The sequence below is a fragment of the Aspergillus costaricaensis genome (assembly GCF_003184835.1).
Source record: "Aspergillus costaricaensis CBS 115574 unplaced genomic scaffold BO79scaffold_11, whole genome shotgun sequence".
In the NCBI taxonomy this organism is placed as follows: domain Eukaryota; kingdom Fungi; phylum Ascomycota; class Eurotiomycetes; order Eurotiales; family Aspergillaceae; genus Aspergillus; species Aspergillus costaricensis.
In genome coordinates this window covers 556170-582378 of record NW_020291811.1, presented here as the reverse complement: position 1 = coordinate 582378, position 26209 = coordinate 556170, and the positions used below count along the sequence as shown (strand labels likewise).

Genomic DNA, 26209 nt, shown 5'->3' with positions numbered 1-26209 from the left:
TAGAGAGCCATGTTCTCATACACAGTATGCATGTACGAGTGATAGGAATAACTAGGAGGGCCAAATTACCGTAACCACAGCATTGAGCGGTCACCACTGGCAATATCTGACTGCTAGTAAAAAAGGCATTGGATTGAGTGGATCAGCAGTGTGCATGAACCAATGGGGTCTGGCACACGTTCTTGTGGTGATCGATCGATTATTTGAAGTGACTGGAATGTTCTTATCCCAAACAGGAAATCAGCTCATCATGTGATGTAGAAAGCGGTGAGCTTTTACCACGTGACGTGGCAGGATCCACAGCGGTGAGCCGCGGCAGATCCGCCTTTTTGATGTCTCTGATTGGCTGCGGGAAAAAGTCAGTAGCAGAAAAAAAATAAGAGCAGCGGGAAACGGTTGCCATCGAAGCGGCGGGAGGTCTGCCAGCATCAAAACTTTTCCCTTCTTCCTCTTCTTCTCCCCTTCACTTGCTTTTCCTCGTCCTTACCACGCTTTTCCGGGTAGACGATCTTTCTTTCTTTCCCTTGCATCATTTCTTGACCATCCATTCTTTGGTCTGATTTTTCTTCTTCATTTTTCTTTACTATTATTATCTTGTTCGCATCTGTATAATCTCCTGTGAAGATGTCCGGTGTTACGCCCGTTGCTGTCTACGCCCTGCGCGTCCCCGCCAATGGCGCTCTGATCCCCGCTGTTCCGGAGTTCTCTGCCATGGTCAGTAGCCAAATTTGCAGCCATTGAGCCCATTGTATCCCCGCTTCTAACCGTTGCGACAGTTCCGTGTCAGCATGGCTGCCATTGACCCCGATGAGGCTCCCGAGTACGAGGACGGTTTCGACTCCAACAAGCGCCCCCGTGCTACCCTGAAGCTCGTGCGCGCTCCCCCTGGTCTCGACCTTGAGGGCGAGGACGATGATGACGAGGACTGGGAGGATGACGAGGATGAGGATTCCGAGGACGACGAGGAGGTCAACGGTGGTCCCAGCGACAAGGAGAAGGCTCGCAAGCTCAAGCTGGCTGCCGCTCGCAAGGAGCTCGAGGATGCCATGGATGAGGATGATGACGAGGATGAGGACGACGAGGAGGGCGAGTTTGACCTCAAGGCCGCCATCTCCAAGCTGATCAAGGGCAAGGCCCCCGCCAACGATGACGAGGAGTCTGATGCCGAGTCCGATGAGGGTCTTGAGCTTGACGAGACTGTCATCTGTACCCTGGACCCCGAGAAGGTATGCGAAACTTCAGAATCATCTAATGCGAGTATGCGCGCTAACCCCCCATGTAGAACTGCCAGCAGCCTCTCGACATCGTTGTCAACGAGGAGGAGCCCGTCTTCTTCAAGGTTACCGGTACCCACACCATCTACCTGACCGGTAACTATGTCATGCCCACCGACGACCACCACCATGACCATGATGACGAGGAGTCCGATGAGGAGGACTACGACCTTTCTCCCGATGAGGATGAGCTCGACATGGAGGACCTGATCGGCGAGGATGACGAGAGCGATGACCTCGACAACCTGGAGAACCCCCGTATCACCGAGGTCGACAGCGAGGAGGAGGAAGCCCCCAAGCTCGTTGAGTCCAAGCAGACCAAGGGTAAGGGCAAGCGCGCTGCTGAGCCCGAGGAGGCCAAGCCTGAGCCCGCCCTCAGCAAGAAGCAGCAGAAGAAGCTGAAGAAGAACAACGGCGAGGCCGCCCCCGTTGAGGAGAAGAAGGAAGCCAAGGAGGGCAAGGAGGCCAAGAAGGTCCAGTTCGCCAAGAACCTTGAGCAGGGCCCGACTGGCTCCACCCAGCAGAAGCCTGCCGAGAAGTCCACTGGCACCCTGGGTGTCAAGGAGGTCAAGGGCGTCAAGATCGACGACAAGAAGCTGGGTCAGGGTGTCGCCGCCAAGGCTGGTAACACCGTTGCCATGCGCTACATCGGCAAGCTCGAGGACGGCAAGGTCTTCGATGGTAAGTCACAAGTCCTATAATAAGAGCAGAAAGTTCTGGTGCTAACTCTTTGTGTAGCCAACAAGAAGGGCAAGCCTTTCACCTTCAAGCTCGGCAAGGGCGAGGTCATCAAGGGTTGGGACATCGGTGTCGCCGGCATGGCTGTCGGTGGTGAGCGCCGCATCAGCATCCCCCCTCACCTCGCCTACGGCAAGCGTGCTCTTCCCGGCATCCCCGCCAACTCCAAGCTGATCTTCGACGTCAAGCTTCTCGAGATCAAATAGATCTGAGTTCCCCTACTAACATCTAGCTGTCTGTGTCTGTTACTCCATTTGGGTTTGCTTCACCGGTGTTTGGGGGTTCGTTCAATCTGACATCAGTCCTGTGATATCCGACTTGTTTTTCTCTTGCACAGCCTTCCGATGCATATTGGCAGGGATGAGGATATTGCAAGCCATCCAACTATCTTTGTCTAATAAAAAAGTGTTTGGTTTGATTCATTTGGGCGGCGTTTTTGCTATCGTAGTGGATCTGTAGATGTTCATGTAGACCTTACTCTGTTCCTGCCCTAAATGTGCGTTGTCTTCGTCCCGTTGTGCCTGCCGTGGATGAAGCCCTCTATACCACACCCTGCCTTGTAATAACTTTCACTATCACTTTCATCTGTCCATAAAGATGATAGACTGACACATGCACCATCTGGCTCCAACATTGCTCTCTGGGGAATTACCAATACCGCACATATCCCCAATCTTTTCCATTCATACCACTCTCTTTCGCTAAGATACTATATCAACCCTCTTCAGGAAGCGCATGATTTATTCACTGGCCTGACACACTCAGTCCATGGATCGTCCATCGTGATGATCGTCCATCTCACGCCCGATACCAAGACTTCCACTCCCCGTGGCAGCCCAGCACACCCAGACCTCACCATGGAGGCCACTGTGGAACTCTCCGGCAGCGCCTCAACCATCTCAGCCGATGCGGAGTATCAGGTAGCCCAACACAAAAGCAACGGCATCCGGGATCGCATCAAGCAACGGAGCTCTAGAATCCTCTCTTTATTGGGGCTTCGAGGCCCCAGCGGTGGTAGGGCTATGGATTTTGGTGAAACAAACATCTGAAGGCTGACGTGGGACATAGTATTGAAAACAGTGACCACGCGTGAAACCACTGCCCCGCAGAAACCTTCGAGCGAGAGCAACCCATCACAGTCTTTTCATTCTCTTCCAGCTGACATCCGAGCCCCATCTAGCAGCACCGCCATGGAGGAAGAGGAAGGCCGTGAGGGCCTGCTGACTTGCATCACCCACAGCTGTACGACTCCATTGCCTGAGACATTTATGACATCTGTTACTCCGAGGGAGGCAGTCTCTCCAGAACAATCAGGCGATACAGCAAGAGCACGGAAGTCGGAGATGCCTGAGCTACAGAGCGGTTCAGTAGCCGCGGTCAAACGAAGCAAGTCAACGCCCGCTGTTCTGACTAGTATGGTGTCTACAAAACTGTCCACGACATTCGGTAATCCCACTGTCATTCGTCGCTCGCATCTTCGTTCGCCGCTTAACATAATGCCAGTGCATTATCCAGCTTCCTCACCAGGTCCAAGCAGACTGGTGGAGAGCCCCAATGACAGCTCGAGTCCGTCGACATCTCCCATAAGCAGTGTATCGCCGTTGGGTACACAGTCCACTCCCCCCACTTCTGAGGACCCATCACGGGGTTCGAAACAGGCCCTTGGCGGTCCAGCCAAAGCTTTACCACATTCTTCTCCTTCACCCCATTCGGTGGAAGAAGCTTTGAGCTCGACCGAAGTTTCAGGGACGTCGCCGTCGATTGTTACAGTCGAAGCTGCTGCCAATGCCAAGGTTTTCTTCGAGACCTACTTTAACAATGTCTTCTGCGGGACAGACCCTCGCTCACAGCGTCGCCAGGAGCTGGAACAATACATGTATGGACTGCCACTGAGCCCCGAAGAACGAGCACGCATCTGGGACAACTGGATTACCCAGGAGCGCCACTACCTCCGCCAATGCCGCGTCCTCAAGAGTCGGTCGCATGGCGGCGGTAGCCATGATACGACTGTGTCTCTCGCTGGGTTTGAGGTTATCAAAGTGCTCGGACGGGGTAGCTTTGGGGTCGTGCGCCTCGTGAAGGAAGAGAAAACAGAGGACACAAACCATGACGGCGACTCGGAAGACAAGCTCTTGCGCTGGAGAAATGAAGGTACAAACTCTCGAGCATATGGGCTTGATTCCCTTCGGTCTGCAAATGATGGAACCAAGAGCAGCCGACGCAGAATCATGACTGGCGTGAAGAAGGATGTCTTCGCGATGAAGGTTATTCGTAAGTCGGCGATGATCCGTAACAGCCAGGAAGGTCACTTGCGAGCCGAAAGAGACTTCCTGGTGGCGTCGGCCAAATCTCGCTGGATTGTACCCTTGATAGCTAGCTTCCAGGATCAGAACCACCTTTACCTCATCATGGACTACATGGTGGGTGGGGATTTCCTCGGCTTGCTGATGCGTCGAAACATGTTGCCCGAAACAGTTGCCCGATGGTACATTGCGGAGATGATTCTCTGCATTGAAGAGGCTCATCGACTGTGCTGGATCCACCGCGATGTCAAGCCAGACAACTTTCTGATCTCGGCCTCGGGCCACTTGAAGATATCGGACTTTGGTCTGGCCTTTGACGGGCATTGGGCACACGATCAGGTCTACTACAATGACCACCGCCACACCCTCCTCAAGCGGCTCGGGATCCGGGTAGACGGTGATGACCTTGACCAGACCGAGGCGAAAAGGATGGCGGAGTCCTCCAGTGGGCTGGATCCGGGACCGGTTGATGACTCCGGATGGACGCCCCCTACTGCTGGTCTCCTAGGATGGCGCGATCGCACACAGAAACGGCGGTTAGCTGGAAGCATCGTAGGGACCAACCAGTACATGGCCCCCGAGGTGGTTCGTGGAGAGCTGTACGACGGGCGATGTGACTGGTGGAGTATTGGCATCATCCTATACGAGGTAAGACATACCCTGTCGCTAAGGAGGCTGCAGACGTTGACATCGGCACCAGTGCCTGTATGGCTTTACTCCCTTTGCTTCGGATGATCGCCAGAAGACGAAGTTAAAAATCCATGTAAGCACCCCTTCGCTGGTGTGCAGGTGAGGGATGACTGAGTGCTCGAAGCATCATCTCCAAACCCTACATTTCCCAAATCGACCATCCGATAAGCTCGTCTCTGCTGAAGCAATCGACTTGATAAACAATCTCCTGCAGGAGAAAGAACATCGCTTGTCCTCCAACAAGTATCGCGTGAATGACTCCGTCACCTTTCGCCTGGCAGCCAAGCATCCCCTTTACAGTATGGACCCTCGCAATAAAAACTATCGCGGGTTCTATGTATACCCCAATGACGCAACAGACATCAAGAGCCATCCATTTTTTTGCTGTATCAACTGGAATGAAATCCACCAGTCAATGCCTCCGTTCATCCCCAAGGTCAAAGGTTGGGAAGATACCCGGTACTTCGATGACGCAGGATATGAGCATGGTCACGATGAGGCCTCTGCAGCCTCAGACGCAGAGCATGCCGAGCCCTCCAGCGAGGCAGACGAGCGAGACGAGCGCCACCAAAATAGGGGAGACCCACCCCAATATCAGGATATTGACAGCCTGCTGAGTCCCGTCGCAAGCAAGCCGCCTCAGAAAAACCGCCGCAAGGGAAGGGACAAGAAGCGACCTCGGGACAAGTTGCTGCGAGACCGCAAACTACGCATGACGGTCTTGGAGATGCGCAAGAGGGGAGCATTCTTGGGATATACCTATCGCCGACCCCATGCCGTTGCGATGGCATTGGCCCCAGACCGCGGGCGAGGACTACTGGCACGAGGCCATCTGTCGGAGTTGTACGGTTAGAGAGCTGCTGTCTTGCTCTGATATTCATTCACCACCTTGTCATAAACCACGAAGTATTCTTCGAAACGTATTCTTGCCTCTCATTGTTACTTTGGCCTAAATGTCCTATCCATACGGAACACACTTGTCTGGCTATGACGTACTATTGACAATATTGCATGACAGATGCACATGTTATCTTTCACTGCAATGTCCAGTGCCAACGAAAATTTTTATCAAGGAAAAGGAAAGGTATCTTCCATTTTTCATAACTCAGACATCATAGAACACATCCAACCAACCATCCCCGTCGCCTTGAAACTCCAGGTGTAAGTGTCAGTCTGACAAAAGCGACCCTCAATAATCCACCCAATGCAATATTGCAAGGCGAACAAAATAAGCAAAGTATGAACTTGAAAAAAAGCTGTATTCTAACACCCACATGTATCGAAGTGTCGCTTTACCTTGAATGGAAAGAATTAGGCATACCAGCGAAAACAGACGCAAGTTCGAGTCGGTATGTAGGCATGTTGGTGTCGAGAAAAAGGTAGGGTATCACGAGAGAGGGAAGGAGGGAGAGTAAGATATGAATTAGCGGCACGAGAGGTGGTCTTTCTGCGTACGTGTACGGCGACGGCCGAAGAGGGAGAAGAAGGGGAGGGAAAGAGAAGAGTGAGATAGGCATATCGTGGAGGAAGGAGGCGGAATGATGTATGAATCACAGCGCGGGCGGAGCACCCATCGCGAAGGCGGAATCGGTGACACGATCTTCAGGTTTCATGGTACCGTTGAGAAGGGGACAAAGTCTGTAGGCGAGAAGAAATTGGTGGATATTGGTTAGCGCGCTGCTTGTTTGTGTATTTTCCCTTTTGTTTCTGTTGCTGTTGTGCATGGTTTGTGTTTTTGTTTGCGCTTTTGTGTCAAATGCATGTGTTGCAAGAAAAGATCAATCCTTGCAGTGTGGGGAGTAGGAGAAACTGCTGTTAGGGAGAAGGGGGTATGATGTGTGGGGGAGGTGTAGGGTAGGTAGGGTAAAGGGGATAGTCCTCTGTCTCTTGGGCCATAGTAGTCGGCGGGACCTCGACCTGGGCTGAGAAGGGCTAGCACCAGAAAATTATGAAGCCGAACCTGACAGTACGGGATCCCTGGAAAGGACTACGGGTTCTTGGTAAAGAAAGGGAGATCGAAATCTGAAGGGTTGTTTGGAAATCCAAAGGAGGGACCTGATTTATGGCATACGCACTTTTTGTTTGTCTTGATGTGGCCGACTTGGCCGCAGTTAGCACACTTCCGTTGTGTACCGGCGGATTTGCCGCCATCGGCCGGTGAGTCGCCTGCGGATGCGCGGGCTGCGCCCTTTTGCTTCTCGCGAGCGAAGCGTCGTTCTTTGTTGCGGTTGAGACGGCTGAGTTCGGCTTCCAAGCTGTGGGAGGTTAGATTGTGAGTTGGTCTTTGGAGGGGATTGGGGGTGAGGGAGGTTGTTGGTATTTGGTGTTTTTCGGACGTACAGCTTCTTGTTACGAGCGTCGATCTCCTTGTCGCCCGTTGGCTGAAGGGACTCAAGTCTAAGAAGGTCGGTTAGTCTGATAGATGTTAGAGGTCGGTGGGGTGTGCTTACTTTGTGGTCAGTGCCTCCACCCGATGCCGATGCTGGATGTAGTGGCGAATAACCCGGGGATCCCAGATCGTTTGTTCCTTCTGGTAGAGCTGACCCTTTTCGTCTCTGAGCGTCCGCATAATGCGCAAAACCTTGCCCTTTTGGTCGGCGGGCATACTCATCCTGCTGAACTGACTCATCGTCTCGTCGTCACGGCGGAAAGGAGCAGGTGTGGGAGCCTCTGATCGTGGGGTCGGCTTGCCGAACTCCTCCTCTTCCTCGCGGTCAATGTCGCTTTCCTCGTCCGAATGTTCGACTGTTGAAGACAGACTGGCCTTCTGGGAATCCCAGATGCGTCGGATGGACGTTTCATATGACTTCTGCTGCCGGGCAACATTGTAACTGTGGCCCCCAAGCTCTTTGAGCCGCTGGGCATCGAGCTTATCTTCCACACTCTCGCCAACCGCCTTGAAGCCACCCTTCATTGATGTCTTGATGAAACTGAAGCCCTCGCCACGCCCCGTAGGATCACCTTCACCGTGTAGCTTGAGCATTGCTTTGCCCTGCGATGCTAGGAGGAAATTGCGGGTTGCCTTCCAAGGTGCCATCTGTTGCTCGAAGCTCTCCCCTTCCTCGTCGCCATCTCTGTCTTCATCTTCCCGTTCCTTTTTCTCGCCTTCATTGCCGGTCTTCTCAGCATCATTGCCAAAACCAGTGTCGTGCAGATGTTGTTGACCGACCTGCATAGATTCAAGCAGACAAACGTCCTCGGGCTGGACCCATGACCGAATCACGTCCTGCTCCGGCACAGGTTCCATCGGTACCCAGTACTTGGAATCTTTGTCGTGCTGGAGGAAATCCTTGACTTTTTGTCGATTTTGCATATCGCTGGTTCCTGGGATGTGCGCGGTAACATCGCTGATAGAGAGCCGAAGATCTGGGCTCTTTTTCAACAAGCGGTATACCAGCATCTTCATCCGGTTCTTGGCCACAGTTGTGACCTTTCGTGAATGGGGTCCAGGAATGTCTACCGACGGGAACTGTTGACCGGCAACATAGAGGTTCTCGATGTTACGGATGTAATAATCGCTGCCGCCAGAGCCAGTACTGCTACGCACGATCAAAAAGTCGGTCTTCTTGGCTTCGTGTACGAACAATGGGGCACGATACATGGAATTCGAGATGGCCGGCGTCACCTCGCCAGGATCCACGTGTCCGAAGATGGAGAAGGGGCTCTTATCCTGGGGGAGAAGAACCGCGGTTTCGCCAATTTCGGCCTTGGGGCGAGTGGGGTCTTCCATGCTCTTTCTCCGATAGTAATTGATGATCCGATTTGACATACCGAAATTCGACAGCACCAGTGGAACCTCTTCAGAATATTCCACCAGCAAAACGTTGGAGTTGTCAGCCAAAGAGAGCGATTTTGTAGAATCGTAGAGTTGCTTGACGTCCTTGCCCTTCTGGTGCTTTCGTTTGATATGAGCTGGGTTTTTGAACCAACAGGTCTGTCCAGGCCGGAAAGAGAGAGCAGGGCGATGGTAAGAACGCGCCTCGGCCTTGGACAGCTCGGTCTTGTAGTAAGGCCATTGCAGACGGAGGGCAGGCATACTGTGCTCCAGAGTAACGTTGCCCAGGGTACTGCGAACCTTGTTCTGATGGTTCTGTTTCAGCATATCGTATGCCTGATCGTTCGAAATGTTGTAACGTGAGGTCAGACGTTTGGTGACACTGGCATCCAACTCGTCCCGCTTGAGAGCACCCAGCGCCTTGGGCTTCTGCGCAGCAGCCTCCGCACCTCGCTCGTCAAGGAGAATATGAGGATCGTTCATGTCGACTGTGACCTTTTGAGCAATGCGGGAAGTGGCTTGTTGCGGGTCGTCAATCACCGGTACATCAATATGGGACAAGGCGACGATTTCAAGCGGATCTCTTCCAATTTTCCGTTTTTTCGCGGGGCGGGTGGTCTCTAGAAGCCAGTCGTCTTCCATATCAACATCGGCCTCTTTAACCTCCGCCTCCTCAACGTCCATAATGGAGAAGTCATCCCTCACATCCCAGTCTGCGCAGACAACACGAAGATCATGATGGGTTATACCTCCAGGAAGGACTTCCTCCGTATCCGTGTCCTGATCAAACTCTTCCTTAATCTCCTGTTCCTCCTCCTGAGCCGCTTCCAAGACAGGAACCAAGCCAGAATGTTCCGACTCTAGCGAGCGCTTGAGTGACTGGCCTCCAGACTTGAACGATCGCTCTTGGTCATGAGCCAGTTCGATATTCACCTTATTAGGGATGACCGGCTTCGGGGGCTTGAGGGGCTGCTTTCCAACAAAGAAGGCCTTCTTATGGGGAATCAACTCAAGGAAACGTGGGAGAGCGTTCTTATCGAACATGGGGAACAAAGAATGCAACAGCTCCTCGACATTCTCCGGCGGGGCAGGCACGTTTTCTGGACCATAAGACGACATAGCAAACAGAGCCTGCTGGAGCTTCCAGGCGCGAAGAGAAGCCGGGTCCATATCCTCCGCCGTGGGACTCAACGCCTCATCTTCCTGCATAGGTTCGTCCTCGTCTTCGTCCATCGGCACGGGTTCGGGCTGCGCGGGCGCAGGTTCGACAGGCTCAGGAGCCTCTGCTGGCTTCTCACCCTCTCCTTCCTCCTCGAAGAACAAATCTCGTGTTGGGTCGGCATGGTCCGCTGGGGGAGAAGAGGGGCCATCGCCGAATAGGTCGTCCAGCTCATCGCGCGGTGGTTGTTGATTTTCGTCCTCCTGGCCACCGAAGAGATCATCCTCCTCCGCTTCAAACAAGCCTTTATCTGCGTCGTCTTCGTGTTCCCCGAGTCCATTTTCGGCGGGCGGTCCGGTTCGCTCTTCTTCTTCGGGTAGCTCGTCGTCATCGAAATCTTCGTAGTCCACCGCGTCGTCTGCCTTTTCGCCGGGTTCCAAGTCGCGGGAGAGGAAATCAAACGACATGTCGCCTTCCCCGAAGGGACCGTTCATCTGTCGCATCACATTCTCGAAGGCGGTATCCTCCGCGTCGGGCGCGGGGGGCTCTGTTGCGTGAGGCATTATGTTGAAATCTGAGATGGAGGATGGTGAGGTGAGAGATAGCTGGGAAAGAGAGTAGATATCAGCGCCCGGGAGACAAGGTGGTGAAGACGCGGGGCATCGAGTGGTGAATGTGAGGTGAGATAGAAAGGGCGCGCTTGTGAGATGGCATCGAGACGACCCTGTCTACCAGAGACCTGGACGGGTTAAAGGCGATGAAAAGGATAGCTCGATGAGCCCAACCTCGACTGGCCGAGACTCGGACAAGCAATAATACCGTCTCTCCTTCGCTCCCGTCGGAGATTCCGGCTGGCTGCTAAGACCAGTCACGCAACACTCCGCCTGTTTTGAGAACGGTTCGTGTCACGAGGGGCACTAGCTGGATTCGGTTAGTGCGATCAGCGGTTCGAGACAGCTCCTCGACAACATCAATGATTCTCGCCCTCTACTTCCCTCAATCTGGAGTTCTGCTACTACGCACAATTCTGTCAGTAAGCAGAACTTGGATCAAAGTCTCTTTACGCTTCAAGTTTGACATTAATTGGTCTATCATCTATTGACTCACCAAACTACACCCATTGAAGGGGTGGCATATACTTTGCACGTTGCAAATATATATAGCTTTGAGCTAGTCATTTCAATGTCATTACTATGTAGCCGATGACCTTTCGATTGATAGTGTGCTGATGGTACTAGAAGTTGTACTTCTGGTAGGAGAGGAAGCTGTAATAAATTGAAAGCATGATACTTAACTCCGAGCCATTACTACTGTGTGTAAAAGTAGTATACTCTGCCAATTAGGTTGTAACTCACATTAGTATGCATTTATCGAAGCTCAAATGAATGAAGGAATTCAAAGACAATAATTAGGTGGAAGTTGGAAAAGAGCGAGCCGACTACGAAAATAGCAAAGGTTGAGTGCCCTAACATTCAAATACAAGTTTACAGCATTACTCTGTACTATAAGGATAGCCGAGACATGATTCTATATAGATGAGAATGCAGGGTTGAGTCATTGAATACTCTCGTGGATAGGATGATGATCATATACACATTTCTCAGAAAATTTGGCTGGCTGAGATGCAGCACATTGGGCCTACCATCAGGGAACTGATGCTGGTATTTCGTATCTGAATAGCTTCTACAGTTCCCTGCGATCTATCTGAAGCCATATTTCGAAATAATTAAATTTTAATGCTTTTCCATCTACTGAGGAGAACACACGCAACGAAACATCTGTACTAGTGGTCCTAGTTCTTAGCCACCGAAGGCATCTAATGATATGCATTTTTACAGGCCTTATTGCCGCTTTCTGGTTACGTTATTAATACAGACCACTATCAGAAGACCGGACTTGTTGTATTTCTCTATGAATGTGCCGCGGGAGGCATTGACATTTCATCCTTTGACACCCTTCAGCTGCAGTTGCTAGTTCACTACATTCATTTAATTTAGCCGCCTGAGTCGGATCATCTTCCCATCCCAGACTGCATCCCCGGACTGAAAGTCGCTCAGGATGGAAATAGTTTCCGATCGCAGTTGTGAACTGGTGCTTATATCTCTTCTATATCTATTTGTTGTTGTGACCGAAATGTCTAACTGGCACACTGCTTATCATCTGTAAGCTAGTAACTTTCCTTAATCAGATCGGAAGCCCTTTCAGCGACAGCATACAGAGTGCTGGTCAGATGGCCGCAGAGCTGGAATGGCAGGACTGATGCATCGACGACACGAAGATTCTTGGTACCATAAACCTTCAGCTCGGGACTGACAACGCCACCCTTTTCGCGGGGAAGCATGCTGGTGGTGCCGACGGGGTGGTAATTTGTTCGGTCTGCGATGAATAGGTACGTTAGCGACCATGTTGCAGAATTCCGTTTCGGGTAAATCATAAAGGCTTACAGTTTTGCTGAACCCACTTGGTCCAAGTGGCACTGGACGCATTAGCGGGTAGCACGTCGAGGCCAGGAGTAACTTCCTCTCCTACAAGGCTGTTAAGAGGTGCAGTTCCCAAAGCCTTCCGAATGTATTGCGCCACCGTAATCTGAGCCTCGGCATCTTGGCTGAACATGAAGTAATTGGGATTGATGGCAGGATAGTCAGAGGCGTTCGCGGATTGGATGTGTACGCTGCCGCGGGAGAAGGGGAGAAGAGGCCAGTACTCAACGGCGAAGGATTGCCCACTGGGAGCGAAGACGACCTCCGCATAGGGGACCAGGGACTTGAAAATCAGGTCGTACTGGTGCTCGAATGCCTCCACGAGGTTAGCCTCCTTGACAGCGCCGTTCGAGGCGTCAGCGACAGTCTTAGCATAGCTAGCAAGCTGGGATTTGACGTAGGAAGCCAAAGCAGCGGCGTTATCGCCGTAGAGCTGGTTCACAGATGGTAAGACGGAGAAAGTTGCCAAGCCAGTGAGGGTGTCAACACCTTCCCAGGAAAGGGCGTTGTTAGTCTGATCCTGTAAGTTTTCACCGACCGTGGTGATGTTGACCTTGACGGGGATGTTGTGCTTATTGAGGACGTCAGGGTTTCCGATACCAGACAACTCGAGCAGGGCAGGGGATCTGAGCGCGCCAGCCGACAGGATGACCTCCTTGTCAGCGTAGATGGTTTCCGTGCCGTAAGCGTTAGTAACTTCAATGCCGACGGCAACAGCCTCTCCTTGGGTGGAGTTGGCCCAGATGACCTTGTTCGCACGAGTATTGGAGATGATCTTCAGGTTCGAGCGGGCTTCATATGGCCAGTAATAAGCCCTGGCAGCATCTTCGCGCACGTTCATCTCCTGGTCCAGGGTGTCAGGGTGGACAGTGAATCCGACCATCTTGCCGCCTTCAGAATCGGGGTTATACTGAACGCCGAGTTTCTCAAAGGTTTGTTCGAGAACTGGGAAGACGCTGCTGTTGGTCATGGAAGTAGGCCAGCCGACCTTCAGAGGGCCGTTCAAACCGTGATAGCTAGCATTGTAGCTGGCACCATGAGCGATCTGGTCCTTAGTGGGCACCTGGAAGCCTTCCGACTTCTTATAGTATTGAAACAGGTTCTTCCAGTTCCAGCCCTCGTTCCCGAGCACTTCCCAATTGTCAATTTGTACGTCTTCGGCCCGAGTATAGGACATTCCTATTGTAGGAGATTTAGTCAATACCAAAGTATCATGTGTTTGTAAGGGAATGAAAAGGATGACTTACCATTGATTGTGCTTGTACCTCCAAGTGCCTTTCCGGCACGGATAGTCTGCTGCAAGCCTCCTGCATATGTCTGGTTCTCGGTTTGGTAGGCCCAGTCCACCTCCGTCCCGAATGCCGTGCTGTAGCCCATGACATTAGACACATTGAAGTTGTTCAATGCTGATTCACCGGCCTCAATGACGGCCACAGTGAAATTCTTCAGTTCCGAAAGTCTGTTGGCAACAACCAAACCACTAGTGCCTCCGCCGACGATGACAAAATCATAGTGAGGGGGTATGTCGACATGACTTTTGGCCGCTGCGCCTAACGAGAAGGCCGCGAGAGCAAGAGAGGAAAGAAGCATCTTGGTGATAGATGCAGGAGGGGTTGGAATTTATTGAAGTGTCCCCAATGATTTAACGTGATGAACAACTTTACGATCAGAGACAAACCCTGTCTCTTTATACAGGCATTGAGGAGGGCTACATGTCTACCACCTATAGAGAGACTTCTAGAAAAAGCCCTCAAGCAATCCTAATGCTAAAACATTGACCCACCCACTGTAATGCCGTTAGACTCTTGAAGTGCTAGTCGCAGCCAAAGTTTCTTCGCTTCAGCAAATGTCAGTGATCGGTCATGATTATCAAACAGCGGGATTCAAGGGTCTTTGGGTCTCGCCACGCGGGAAGCTCCATATCGAAGTGGATACTTTGGTTATAACCAGCCAACCCCGAAGGACGGGGTCCTGAAATACAGATTTGTAATAGACTGATTAATCCTTAAACCGAGAATCATAATCCCGGTTCTCTAATTCCGCTCCTCGGACATGTCGCGGGCCGAAATGGCGGCTCGTCTGTGTATGTGAACGGCAAGCCGATTTCAAAGCGCTATTGCCGACGTGAACCCCGATCTAAATCCGGGTTTCCGAAGCGGCATTCTTTATAGTGCGGCAGAAATTCCGTTGCGAGGATTTATAGGTCCACTCCCAAACTTAGTGGATCTCTTCAGGCTCACTTCCATTCTACTCTTCGTTACGTAATGACTCAGATGTAAGATAATCATCCACTTCTTCAACATCCCATTGAACCCTCGTCATATGCTTCTAGGTTTGTTTCCTCATTGTGGAGATGCAGAGACATATCCTCTAATCGTCTTGCATTGATTAGAAAGCATCTCGCTTCATTTGCCGTACGTTTCAGGGGTGCGAGATTATGTTGGTGATATTCAAGGGTTACCCTGGATGTCCCCTTTGGTTGAATTTTCACTGACTCCAGCTTCCACACTCCTGCTCCCTGACATTGTTGCTGCCATATGCCATGACGGGGCGGAGACTATATGAAGTTAACGACGTGATCGAAAAATACTGGCCCTCTGCCGGTTTGCTTCCTGGTTTTATCCGGACCAATGCATATTTAATATATAAGAGCTTTATCGCATGTAAAGCAGTTGGAAGAGCCAACCTTAGCCGGCCAGGAAGAATTACCCCCGACATCATGTACGGCTTTCAAATATGTATGGGTGTAAATCGGTGGTTGCACGCATCAAGCGTATGGTTAATAGCTAGATTCACGCCTTAGGTGCATTATGTGAGTGTCTTTGACCTTTTCAAACACCTTTCCAACATATGTGTGCACCTTCGATCTGTAAATGGCAATACCGGGGCCAAGGCCACTCTATTCCGTTAGGACTGATATCATTTCGGTGCCCTACCAGGGGTCGTGTCTAAAGTGTTGATGAGAAAGCAAGACACGCGTGGTGTTCTCGTCATTAGATCAAGAGAAGCAGCGAGGTGCATGAAGAGTCATTACTGTGTACATCTGATCTTAGTATAGTCCTACTCACTCGGCGATTATCGGTGGAATTGGAAGTAATGAAGTCGGACTTGGGCGTCGAAACTCTCTAGATGGTAAGTATGACCGTTGGCTTAATGGCCTACGCAGCGTCTAGAGTACAGCGAACGGAAACATAATCATTAATTGAGTCTTATCTAATTCAACAAATCGCTATCCAAAAACCTAGCCTCTTCCCGGCTGCATACATGGTCATCACATCTATAAATTCTTCCCTCATGTCCTTACCCCTTTCATGGCTCTAATCAGAAGGTAGGTGAGAAACGTTGGCTGTCAGCCTTACCACACCACTGTGCGGGCATAGTACATGTCTTACTGCGGGTGACCGTTTTTGATTTGGAACTTTCACACATGACCGTTGCAAGGATATAGATTTGAGAAGAAAAGCAAAAAGTGGCTATGGCAAAGCCACAACTGACCCGAGCAAGTCTTTCTTGATGCAAATCCACCCCGGTAGAAATGACGAGTTTCATTGCCCCTATCAGCAACACACATAGTCTTCAATAAGCTCCTACCCGCGCTAGATATGCAATTTCCCGAAAACTACTCCATTTCAAAAGCGCTCCCTGTCATGAGTTCTCCATATGTATCATACTTAACATATTCTCCTTCGCCTTTGCCTACAAGGTATATTTATCCCTCTCCGAAGTCACATTGTCCCTTCCTCCACCATTCTCGCTCTCAAATATACAGCCACATTAGCTATAGAAGCCAGATCAATCATAGGAAACAATGCCAGCTCTTACTCCTGAGCAAGTTGCCTTCTACAAAGCGCATTCTGGCGATGATTTGCGACCTAATGAGACCGCCTCTCTCGTATGTGGGCTCCTAGCGGCCATCGTCGCCATCGGCGCTCGTATCACGGCTCGGCGCATCTCGAGGGTCCAACTTGGCCCAGAAGATTGGACCATATTTGCAGCGATGGTTCGAGATTTGCACTTGCTGAGGCGTGAAGCATTCGAGATATTGACTTTTCTGCAGTTGGGCGAAATTACATACGCCGTTATATTCGCAAAAGCAATAAATAATGGCCAAGGGAGACACATCATTTTCATCAAGGACCTAGTGTCATTCAGCAAGGTGGGATGCCCTCCAAAACGTTTTGAGTTCGGTCAGTTGATTCAGTGAACAGGGATATGTTGCTGCCATAGTCAGCTACTCATATACCGTCATGGTGACGAAGATTTCGATACTAATATTCTATCGTCGACTCTTTCGATCTCGGTGGCTTATGGCTTGCTCATGGATTATTGGCATTATAGTTGTGATGTATAATCTGGCTGTCATTCTTATCGCCGGTCTTCAGTGTATTCCACTGTCAGATCTTTGGACGGGTGGCTTGTCGTGTATAAACACAGAGCCCCCCTTCACCGGACTAGCGTGAGTTCCCTTTCCCCATCAATAATTTTGATGTCGATACTCATGCCTAACCTACTTGTGATCTAGTATCGTCAATATATTCACTGATGTGGCCATACTAACTTTGCCTGTGAAGCCCGTTCTCAACCTTCACATGCCAAAGACTCAAAAAGTGCAGGTCTTGGGGATATTCTTGCTGGGAGGCGTGTAAGGCATACATAGTCAAACTTTGGGAAGGTATAATCACTAACCGTGAACTGCATGGTCCAGGGTTTGCGTCTTTGGTATTATTCGCGCCGTAGCAATGACGCGACTGAGTCTCGTCGACCCCACTTGTCAGTATTGATGAACACATACCATGCATAGCACACTCCATATCTGACACCTTTGTGCAGGGACGGCGGTTGGTGCGGCTATATGGTCATTTGTCGAAATATCCGTCGGCATCGTTGCAGCATGTTTGCCTTTGTTAGGGCCCCTCATCCGAACGAAAAGCACTGCGAGTCCGAACTGGTCCGGCAATGATGGGCAGGCGCCATCAGTAGAGTATAGCGCGGCACGACCAAACAAGACCAATTATGTAAGGCAGGACGAGATACCACTGGTAACTGTGGCAGGACATGACCGGTCGTCTCTTATCCAGGGCGGTGTTCCCGTATTGCCGTGGTCATCGAAACAGTGCACAAATCAGATCCTGGTCCAGAACGACATACAACATACTGTAACTTTGGCATAAGTGAAGGGAGCGGGCTGCGGCAGGATACAGCATATACTGAAGAAGCCGTCCGTACCTTTCTTGTCGTTGCTGTTTTGTGTCACCCTGGTATACTGTGACAACGAAATGTGTACGAATTCGTCTTTTATGCTGGCCGGATTCATCACGAAAATACTTTGAATTTACTAAATCCAACAATTACTGTCCATAATGAGGTACTGTGCGATTGAATTAGGCACGTCACTAGATACTATCCTGGGGACACAGGCTCTATCCCAGCCGGCTTTTTTTTGTGGGGGGAGGGGGGGGGGGGATATTGCTGGTTTTGCATGGGACTACTCCAGTCTTCCCATTTTGAATGTATATACTAGAGTCGAAGTAGGCAATAAGTGGGAAATTCACGATCTTAACCCTAGAATAGGCGTAGAGCCAGACATATCCCTTCCCCATACACCAAATGACCATTTCAGAATAATGTTGAAGACACAATGACAGGGAATCTTTTACCAAGGAAGAGAGCTGGCGCACCTCTAATGCATACCGTATAAGCCGCTCGATCATCATTTACGCAGTCGAGTCCGTAACAAGTTTAGAGTGCCTTAGGGATGGGCAGATATTTGCCCCAGACATTTCGGGGAGGGGGGAATGGGCGCTCTTCGAACATCTGAAACTCACCCACATCCAGCACACCTATTATTATCGCGTTCCTCTGCGCCCAGACGCTGTTGTGTTCACAGGGATGTAGCTTTAGGTACGCCAACTCGGGCGTTGCATCAGAGGGGCAAGATTGCATGCAGCTGGCATCGGAGCAATGGCTTCTAAGCCGCTTTACCGAGCTCATAACCATGTCCCTGTCAACTAACCTGTTAGATATGACCCCACTGCTTGAAGGGCTTGAGATTCTGACTGATAAATCGGTCAGGGTGGTTGAGGGAACAAGTCCGAGCAAATCCGTCGCTCATTCACCCTGCCCTGGGAGTTTTGATCGTTAGTGTCATGCCGAGAGATAAAAGAGCAGCGAAAGGTATAAAGTCTGCCTAAATCCACCCCTTTCCTTCACTTTTCGTGCATCATCCAATTTCTCAACCTCAATTCAGAGTCTATTCCAGTCTTCAAACATAAACGAACCTCCCAAGTGCAATCTGCCTAGCTACCTTTATATCTCAACATGCAGTTCAAAGCTATTATTTCGTTTCTCATCCTGGGCCTGGCCTCTGTTGCCATTGCCTCCCCTTCTTCCAACGGTATAATATATCTGTTCCTATTGCGGGTGATGGGAAACGCTGACAGAAAATTTTCAGAACAGAGAGATGCGAATGCCGACTTCGACAGTGTTGGTGATGCCTACTGAGATGTATTCTGAGGGAAAATGACAAGGGTTCAAGCAGATGAGGGAAGATGATATTGGGAATGTACCGCGTGCTTTCGTCTAGTGGATCGTCTGTGGTTTAGGTTGATGGAGATTGTCTGAATGAACACAGCCAGTAACAGCAAGGCGTATTATCCTTGTGTTTTGTCCTCTTCGGTAGCTTCCCGAGCAGATACTCTGTAGTTCTTCCAATAGTGAAGTCCTTGCCGCCTTAATTCGGAAAGAAACAGTTAAGACGTGAGTAATATGTTGTCGCTTCCAGGTATCATATGTATCTTTGCATTTGTAAAGCACGTCATATTCATCGGGCCTTTATATTACCATGAGTATTTCTGAGGATCTTGTATCCGCCACTGATCTACGTCCACCAATATCTTTGACGGTATCTTTGACGGCTCCTCTGCTCCAGTATGACTAGTGAAATGATCACCGAAATGAAACTTGGAGAATCAATGATGTTTCACCGAGAAGGAGCCCCGAAGTCGTATAGCATATACCCCACGAACAATCACTGGAAGACATTTCACCCATCACCAGATTCCAAACTTAGTATCTGGGGATGTCAAACATGGTTGACACGGAGAGGTCCAATCATCGGGGTTCAATGAATTGCATGCCAAGTCCCTTGCACCCTATGCTGGAATCCCATCGACAGTAGTATACATGGACTTGATCGTCTAGCTGACAACGCAGTTGAGGCTTATTTCTCCACGGCTATGCTCGGTCAACAAACATCTCGGTCATGACATGCATACATCAGCTCTGGAATAGAATGGGGCCGGGGGCTGCAGTGTGCCTTGCTAATCTGTCACTTGAAAACTGGCGAGGCAAACATCGACAACCCAAGACATCGTCGGATTCTGTGTTTTCGGGCCCACCCGCGCTATTAACGGCCATGATGCTAAGAGATGCCAAGAACCCGACACCGCAGACGCATTGGCGGCTACAACATCCGGTTTGCTTCCGAGAAGTCAAGAGGTCAGGGCCGGGGGTGGGGTATCGCCCACTCTTTCCGGGTAGTGAGTATCGACCCCTGCGCAAATGCTGTGCTGCGTTCGCGGCCAACAGATAGCTGATTGCGCTGCACATCAGCACTTTCAGCCCCCCTGGTGGGAGGCATTGTGGAACCGCCCCAATCGTCGATCCACGGGTGTGCACGTCCAAGCGTCTCAGCTTACCACAAGAAAAGCTAACCCCCACCTTCTAACGTTCAATGCAGGTTCATATCACATCGCATGCAATAGTGACAAATGGAGGGTGGGGGGGCTGAGAGACGCCAGGAAAGCCACCACAGCAAAGTCTTTAGTCGGCAAACACTTACTTACCCCTCACTCTTGCCTAGCCAATGTTGGCTGTTTCGCACCCCTGGACTCCCCAGCGTGAATTACGCCGCTTGCCAAGTATAGCGAATTGTGATCCAGTTTGGTTTATGGGAGCTGAAAGGGCGATAAGCCCCTTACCAAAATTTCGGCTTCTCAACTGCTCTAGGATACACGCGACTCATGCACCGCGGCGGACGGGTGCAGGATGTGAACCTCCCATTTAGAATTGGTCTTGCCGTACAGATACCCTTACTTCCAAGCATAGTAGGTCTGGACTACACTACATGGATGAGCCTTCATATCGACTGATTTAGCAAACAATACTTCCAGGATTTTCTTGTCACAGGGGCTCGACAACGCCGATCGGGGGAACCGCAAAGGATGTGCTGGATTTGCACACCAGGACGGAAGAGGGAAGCAAAGAGATAATTCGAACAAAGGCAAAATAGAATGAAAAGAACGAAAGAACAAAATACAAGGACATGGTGTGTCCTAGCTATGTCGAGGAAGTAGGAGACAGGCGCACATGTTCTTGGGTTCGCCAGGGTCCCCAGTTCAACCATGGAACGCGTTAGCCTCCAACCCATCCATCCCCGCGCTTTCACAATACCCAAAATGCTCCTTAAGCGGGATACCCGCTACGCTATCTCGGTAACAGGCAGATTTCTCAGTAGCATAGTCATGCAGCTGATCCCAGTCCCGGCATCGATGAAGCTGCCCATCACCAGCCCGGAACTCCCCAAACGTGAACAGTGGAGTGTTGTCGGCGTTACACTGAACAATCTAGGCCCTCGACAAGCCACTCGGGCCCTGTGTTAGTTGCACCATGTTCTTGCGAGTAGTGTCGGGGCAGAAGGAGTCCCCGAGGAGGTCTAGACCGAAGGGGACTCACCTGACGCAGATAATCAAAGCAATGTTCCATGTGATTCGATGGATGATGAGTATAGGGTCGTCTTTCGACAGCTTCCCAGAAGGTCAAACGGAGCATTTGCTGCCCAACCCCGCAGGGGAACATCATTAGCTCCACCAAACACCAAACGTCTCGATGGAAAAAGACAACATTGGAATTAAGAAATCGGAGACTCACAAGGCAGTGAAGCTGATGGTACGCCTCCAACAAATAGACCCCTTTTGAGTCGTCATCCGGCATAGTCATCGATTGAGGCCAATGGTTTTGCGCGGCCCATTGACGATCCACTGCAATGATGCCATGGGCAGGGTTGATAGCCGCCCACAGTTGGTCGGCGTCGCTGTGGTTCTGGGGACTGTACTCCGTGTTCCAATGGAATTCCTTCCAAGTGGTGCGTAAGACGTCGACTTGAGCTGGACGTATATTAATTACTTCTTAATCATATTGGGCCTTCTGTAATGAAGGGATGAGCGTATGAGTACATACCAAAGGCACTTGGTGCTGAGTCCGAAAGGAGCAAGCTCTGCACCGTATGGATGAACGGGTAGATGTACAAAAGTCCGGCAGCTGCTAGAAGCAAATACGTACGCTTCCTGTGGACCTCCCAACGAGACGGCTTGTGGAAGACACCTGATTGAGGCTGGTAGTCTTCTGTCGTGGAGAGAGATGTGTACCGTGAATCTTGCATGGCTAGGACGATCGGATATAATGAGAAATGGGATAGAAGCGCAAGGTGGAAGTGTAAGTAGGTTGGGAGGATTTCTTATGTAGCTTAGTGGCTGCGGCATAGTTTGCTAGGACGAGCACGGTGGTCCTGTTGCCAACAGTCACTACATAATTCGTGAACTAATAGGAACATTCGACATAAAAGCACAAAAGCAAATTCAATCTCGTTCATATTCCTATCTGAAAACTCTCTACACAACACAACATGACCTATTCTAAGAGTAGATCCGCCGCCTTCTCTGCCATTGCGTAGAGAATAGCCTGGTAGTGCGCCACAAGAGGGACAGGCACCACACTTGCATCTGCAACACGTAGCCCCTTGACGCCCTTCACCCGAAGTTGAGTGTCTACAACCTTCCCCATGGATGCCGAGCCACCTGGATGAAAGAAAGTAATTGCGCCATTTCTGATGTTCCTGTCAATTTCCTCATCGGTGGAATCAAGTCGAATCGGCTCATTGCCCGGTCGAGGAACCTCGGTATCCACAATATCGTGACCTTCGGGAGTGTCGAGCAGGAGCTTGGCCACTCTGCGTATTCCATCTCGGATAATCGCTCGGTCCACCGCCTTAGAGCAATAGTTCGGATCAATGACAGGAGCGCTTGCTGGATTCGCATCCGCAATGGTAATCTTCCCGCGTGCTGTCGGGGTCATCAAGAGAACAGCCGTACTGATATGAGTGCCATCCATGGCCGTCTCAAAACCGGTGACAGCTTGACTCATCGGTGCGTAGATGACGAGAATCTCTGAATGAGCAAATTTCGGATCCAAAAATGGATGGTCCTTGCTAGGCGCTTGTCCATCATCTTCTCGGAATGCCTGGATCAACGCGTCCGCAGGAGTCTGCAGGGTCACGTTCCAGTCATAGGGCACACCCATCCCATATGCTGGACTGTCCCAAAGGGGCGTACCCATAGAGAGACCTCGTTCAGGGTGACGAAGCTTCCACCACTGGGGAAAGCACATGTGGTCATGGAAGTTATAACCCACTTCCGGAGCGTTTACAAGCTGTGGGATGTTGTGTTTTGCCAGCTCTTCTGCGGGTCCAATCCCGGAGAGCATGAGAACCTGCGGGGTACGGTACGTTCCGGCCGAGATGATGACTTCTCTTGTGGCCCGGTATTCCTGTCCACCGACCACTGCGACTCCTGTTGCAACTTGCTGGCTAGCTTGCTCCTTGAGCAAAACTTTCTCCACCAGGGTCTCGGTAACGATGGATATTCCCTGGTGTCTAGACAACCCGTATGCTTCGCTGGCAAGCTGACGCTGTCCGTCACGCCAGTTTTCTCCGAAGTGGGCTAAGCCGAGCGCATTACCGGCATTGGCATCGGGATTGAACTTAACCCCAATTCGCTCCCAAGCAGAACGAACCGGTTCCTTGAGGGGGTATTTGCGGTCGGGGCTGGTCAGAGCGACAATTGTGTTGGTGATGGGGCCGCTGGTGCCGTGAATGGCCGGGTCGGCGTTGGGATCGTAGTGTGTCTCAACACGTTTGAAGTATGGGAGTAGACCATCGTAGCTCCAGCTGGAGTCCCCAACCAGGTTTGCCCACAGGTTGTAATCAGCAGCGTTTCCACGGGTCCAGGTCCCATAATTTATCGCTGTGCCTCCGCCCAGTGCTTTGCCCGCGGCGTTATAGCATTCGCGGTTGTTGAGATGTTTCTGCGGCACGGTGGTGTAGTCCCAGTCCAAAGGGGAGTGGTGGGATGCAAAGCATGCCAGAGGAGTGCTCGTCAGAGGGTGATCGACCACGTTGGGTCCAGCTTCGATGATCAAGATTCGAAGTGACTCATCTTTCTCAGCCAAACGACCGGCCAAAGCACAGCCCGTGAGGCCTCCACCGACAATGATGTAATCGTAGGTGTCAGGCATGGTTGGAATCCGAGAATGGATGAGGAGGTTGAGTGTGAGAAATTGGAGTACGTGGATCACAAATACTTATATGGTGAAAATGGGTAAATGGCGCTGTTGGGAAACAAGAGATAAAATTGCACGGTTGATGGAGGTATTTAACTCTTCATCTCAACCCAAGCTGACCAAGTCTAAAAGGCCAACACAGCTACGGGAACTCAAAGTAGGACATACCGACCCTGTTGGGCGGTTAGTAGTAGTAGTAGTATGGGACCAATGTACCATAGTAGAGTGATGAGGAGAAATGATTGGCTTTCGGCAGCAGTACACTACTAATCTGAGCAGACAAACAAAGAACCACAACCCCCACCAGCCTGAACTAGTGAGTCGTGACAGTAAGCCCTAAACAATGCGCCTCATCCCCTGTCGCAGCCCAATATTGACCGGCCTTGTTCGGCTTGCATGAGCCTACCTACGCATACCGATCCCGACGATCGTTAATTTAATTACTCCAGTACTTATAGCGATGCATACATCTTCTTACAGAATGAACCTGGTCAGTCACTCCATGCTTACAACATACACATTAATACCTCGCGCGAACAAAGTCTAGCAATGATGACGTCTGAGATTGGACGGTTGGTGTCCATCATTTCCCGTGCTGCAGCTACCCTCGAGGTATCGCTCACGGGAAGGAGCGACTTACCGGAGGCCTCTGCTTTTGGATCTGGAAGCAAAGAAGTACTGGCAGCAAAGGCCGACGCTATAGATGCATGTATGGAATTGCTGGACCAATTGCAAGGTCCGTCGAAATGCATGATACCATTGGTAAGTTGGCAGTAACTCAAATCCGCTGCCAAAACCCACAGAAGCACGATAGTAGAGCGAGACAGCCAAAGACCATTGTTGATACAAGTCATAGTGGAATGGTGCAAGTTTGCAGGCTATTTCCCGACATCACATTGCGAATCATGTCCCGATGCATGGGGAGATATCCTACCAGGACCTCGCCCGGGCATCAGGTGTTCCGGTCAATGAGTTGAAACAATATGTCCGTTTTGCAATTGTCCACCACCGACTATTTTTGGAGAAACGAAGGGGTTATGTCGCTCATTCTGCTGGCTCACGCTCCCTTCAAGAAAACCCCGGTGCCGTTGCTGGTGTATCACAGCTCGATGAATGGTACAGCGCCTTTTCACGAGTGAGCGCTCTCCCTACCTATAACTACTCATTTTATGTATCTTACTAAGCTGCATATGCAGACTGTCGACGCGATGGATCAGTTTCCGGGGCATAAGCCAAACGAGACCGTATGTCCCGTGTACACTGGCTTAGGCGATGACTTAACTAATCCGGATCTGTCAGGGATATGCCTTGAGCCATGGAAATCAGAGTATTTTCGATTATCTCAGCGACCGACCGGCCAAAGCAAAGCAGTTCGCTGATGCGATGCAGTTCTATACAGTTGCCATACCCGAAGCGTCTCCCAGCTTTCTTCTCCAAGGGTATCCTTGGGGCGACCTTCCACGGGGATCGGTTGTGGTAGATGTGGGAGGAAGCGACGGCCACGTTGGTCGGCTCATTGCGCAGCATTATCAGCACATTAATGTTGTAGTTCAGGATCTCGAATATGCCGCGGCAGACTTCCAAGCCGCGGCAAAGGAAGACCGCAACATCCGGTTCGACGTCCATGACTTTTTCTCCCCTCAGACAGTCGTCGCCGATGTCTACCTTTTTCGCTGGGTGCTTATGAACTGGGCAGACGAGTATGTTGTGCAGATCTTGCAACAGCTGGTACCTTCCCTGCGACCGGGTGCCAAGGTACTGGTGAACGAGAGTCTTTGCCCTGAGAGTGGATCGCTGCCATTAGCTATGGAGAGATACATCAGATGGATAGATCTGTTGATGCTTGGAGTATACAAATCGCGTCTCAGAGACGAAGAAGACTGGGTTGTATTGTTCAAGCAGGCTGATGCGGGATTTGACTCTATTCAGTGTTCCATGGTCCCGGGTTCAGCAATGGGTATTGTTCAGGCAATCTGGCGAGGAAACTGAGTCTTCAGGTAATGGCTAGCTGAGATATACACGAGTAACTTCTTATGATCTGTTTTACATCCTTTAACTCGTAGTTGACTACTTCTTTATAGAAATATGTATATACTATATATATATATGGCATGATGGTTTCAAAAGCTCTCATATCCTCCTCAGAAGGAGGATTTGTTCTTACACTGTGCCAGGTTGGTTCTTTTTGCTTTTTTTCCCTGGGATTAGGAAGGCGCATATTGTTTCCGAGCCTGTTCGACAAAGGGGAGTATATACACCTTCAGCTGCGTCCAAGGCGGGGATAAAAGGCGCTACGCAGCGCTTCCAGCTACGGCCTCTCGCAGGTCAGTTATTCCAATGGTTCAGTGGGCTGAGGTAATTAGCTGTTCAATAACTATTGCACATCTAATGACTAA

The 26209-nt window shown here is 50.7% G+C and overlaps 6 protein-coding genes across 6 annotated transcripts; 3 read left to right on the top strand and 3 right to left on the bottom strand.

Annotated features, from left to right (window-relative positions):
- Nucleotides 1-448: 448 nt before the first annotated feature.
- Nucleotides 449-6170, top strand: BO79DRAFT_236894 (kinase-like protein; the record flags this gene model as incomplete). The annotated part of the gene is made up of 9 exons (XM_025684632.1): nt 449-714; nt 777-1226; nt 1283-1955; nt 2013-2194; nt 2876-3044; nt 3081-4963; nt 5016-5078; nt 5130-5723; nt 6024-6170. The coding sequence occupies exons 1-9, from the start codon at nt 625-627 to the stop codon at nt 6168-6170; spliced, it is 4251 nt and encodes a 1416-aa protein (XP_025541093.1). The 5' UTR covers nt 449-624.
- On the bottom strand, nt 6057-10718 carry BO79DRAFT_286679 (trimethylguanosine synthase). Its single transcript, XM_025688494.1, has 4 exons — nt 7456-10718; nt 7346-7402; nt 7081-7260; nt 6057-6643 (listed from the first exon to the last, which is right to left on the bottom strand). The coding sequence occupies exons 1-4, from the start codon at nt 10500-10502 to the stop codon at nt 6556-6558; spliced, it is 3372 nt and encodes a 1123-aa protein (XP_025541092.1). The 5' UTR covers nt 10503-10718; the 3' UTR covers nt 6057-6555.
- Nucleotides 10719-12106: 1388 nt separating this feature from the next.
- Nucleotides 12107-14009, bottom strand: BO79DRAFT_244606 (GMC family oxidoreductase; the record flags this gene model as incomplete). Its single annotated transcript, XM_025685394.1, has 3 exons — nt 12107-12315; nt 12384-13598; nt 13667-14009. The coding sequence occupies 3 exons, from the start codon at nt 14007-14009 to the stop codon at nt 12107-12109; spliced, it is 1767 nt and encodes a 588-aa protein (XP_025541091.1).
- Nucleotides 14010-16227: 2218 nt separating this feature from the next.
- Nucleotides 16228-17590, top strand: BO79DRAFT_253672 (uncharacterized protein; the record flags this gene model as incomplete). Its single annotated transcript, XM_025686009.1, has 5 exons — nt 16228-16575; nt 16628-16875; nt 16942-17061; nt 17125-17189; nt 17250-17590. 5 exons carry the CDS (start codon nt 16228-16230, stop codon nt 17588-17590), a joined length of 1122 nt encoding a protein of 373 aa, XP_025541090.1.
- Nucleotides 17591-22059: 4469 nt separating this feature from the next.
- On the bottom strand, nt 22060-23852 carry BO79DRAFT_170934 (GMC family oxidoreductase). Its single transcript, XM_025679550.1, has one exon. It carries the CDS (start codon nt 23766-23768, stop codon nt 22107-22109), a length of 1662 nt encoding a protein of 553 aa, XP_025541089.1. The 5' UTR covers nt 23769-23852; the 3' UTR covers nt 22060-22106.
- A 465-nt stretch (nt 23853-24317) lies between these two features.
- Nucleotides 24318-25802, top strand: BO79DRAFT_262925 (S-adenosyl-L-methionine-dependent methyltransferase; the record flags this gene model as incomplete). The annotated part of the gene is made up of 4 exons (XM_025686619.1): nt 24318-24575; nt 24670-24948; nt 25010-25057; nt 25113-25802. The coding sequence occupies exons 1-4, from the start codon at nt 24363-24365 to the stop codon at nt 25800-25802; spliced, it is 1230 nt and encodes a 409-aa protein (XP_025541088.1). The 5' UTR covers nt 24318-24362.
- Nucleotides 25803-26209: the final 407 nt, after the last annotated feature.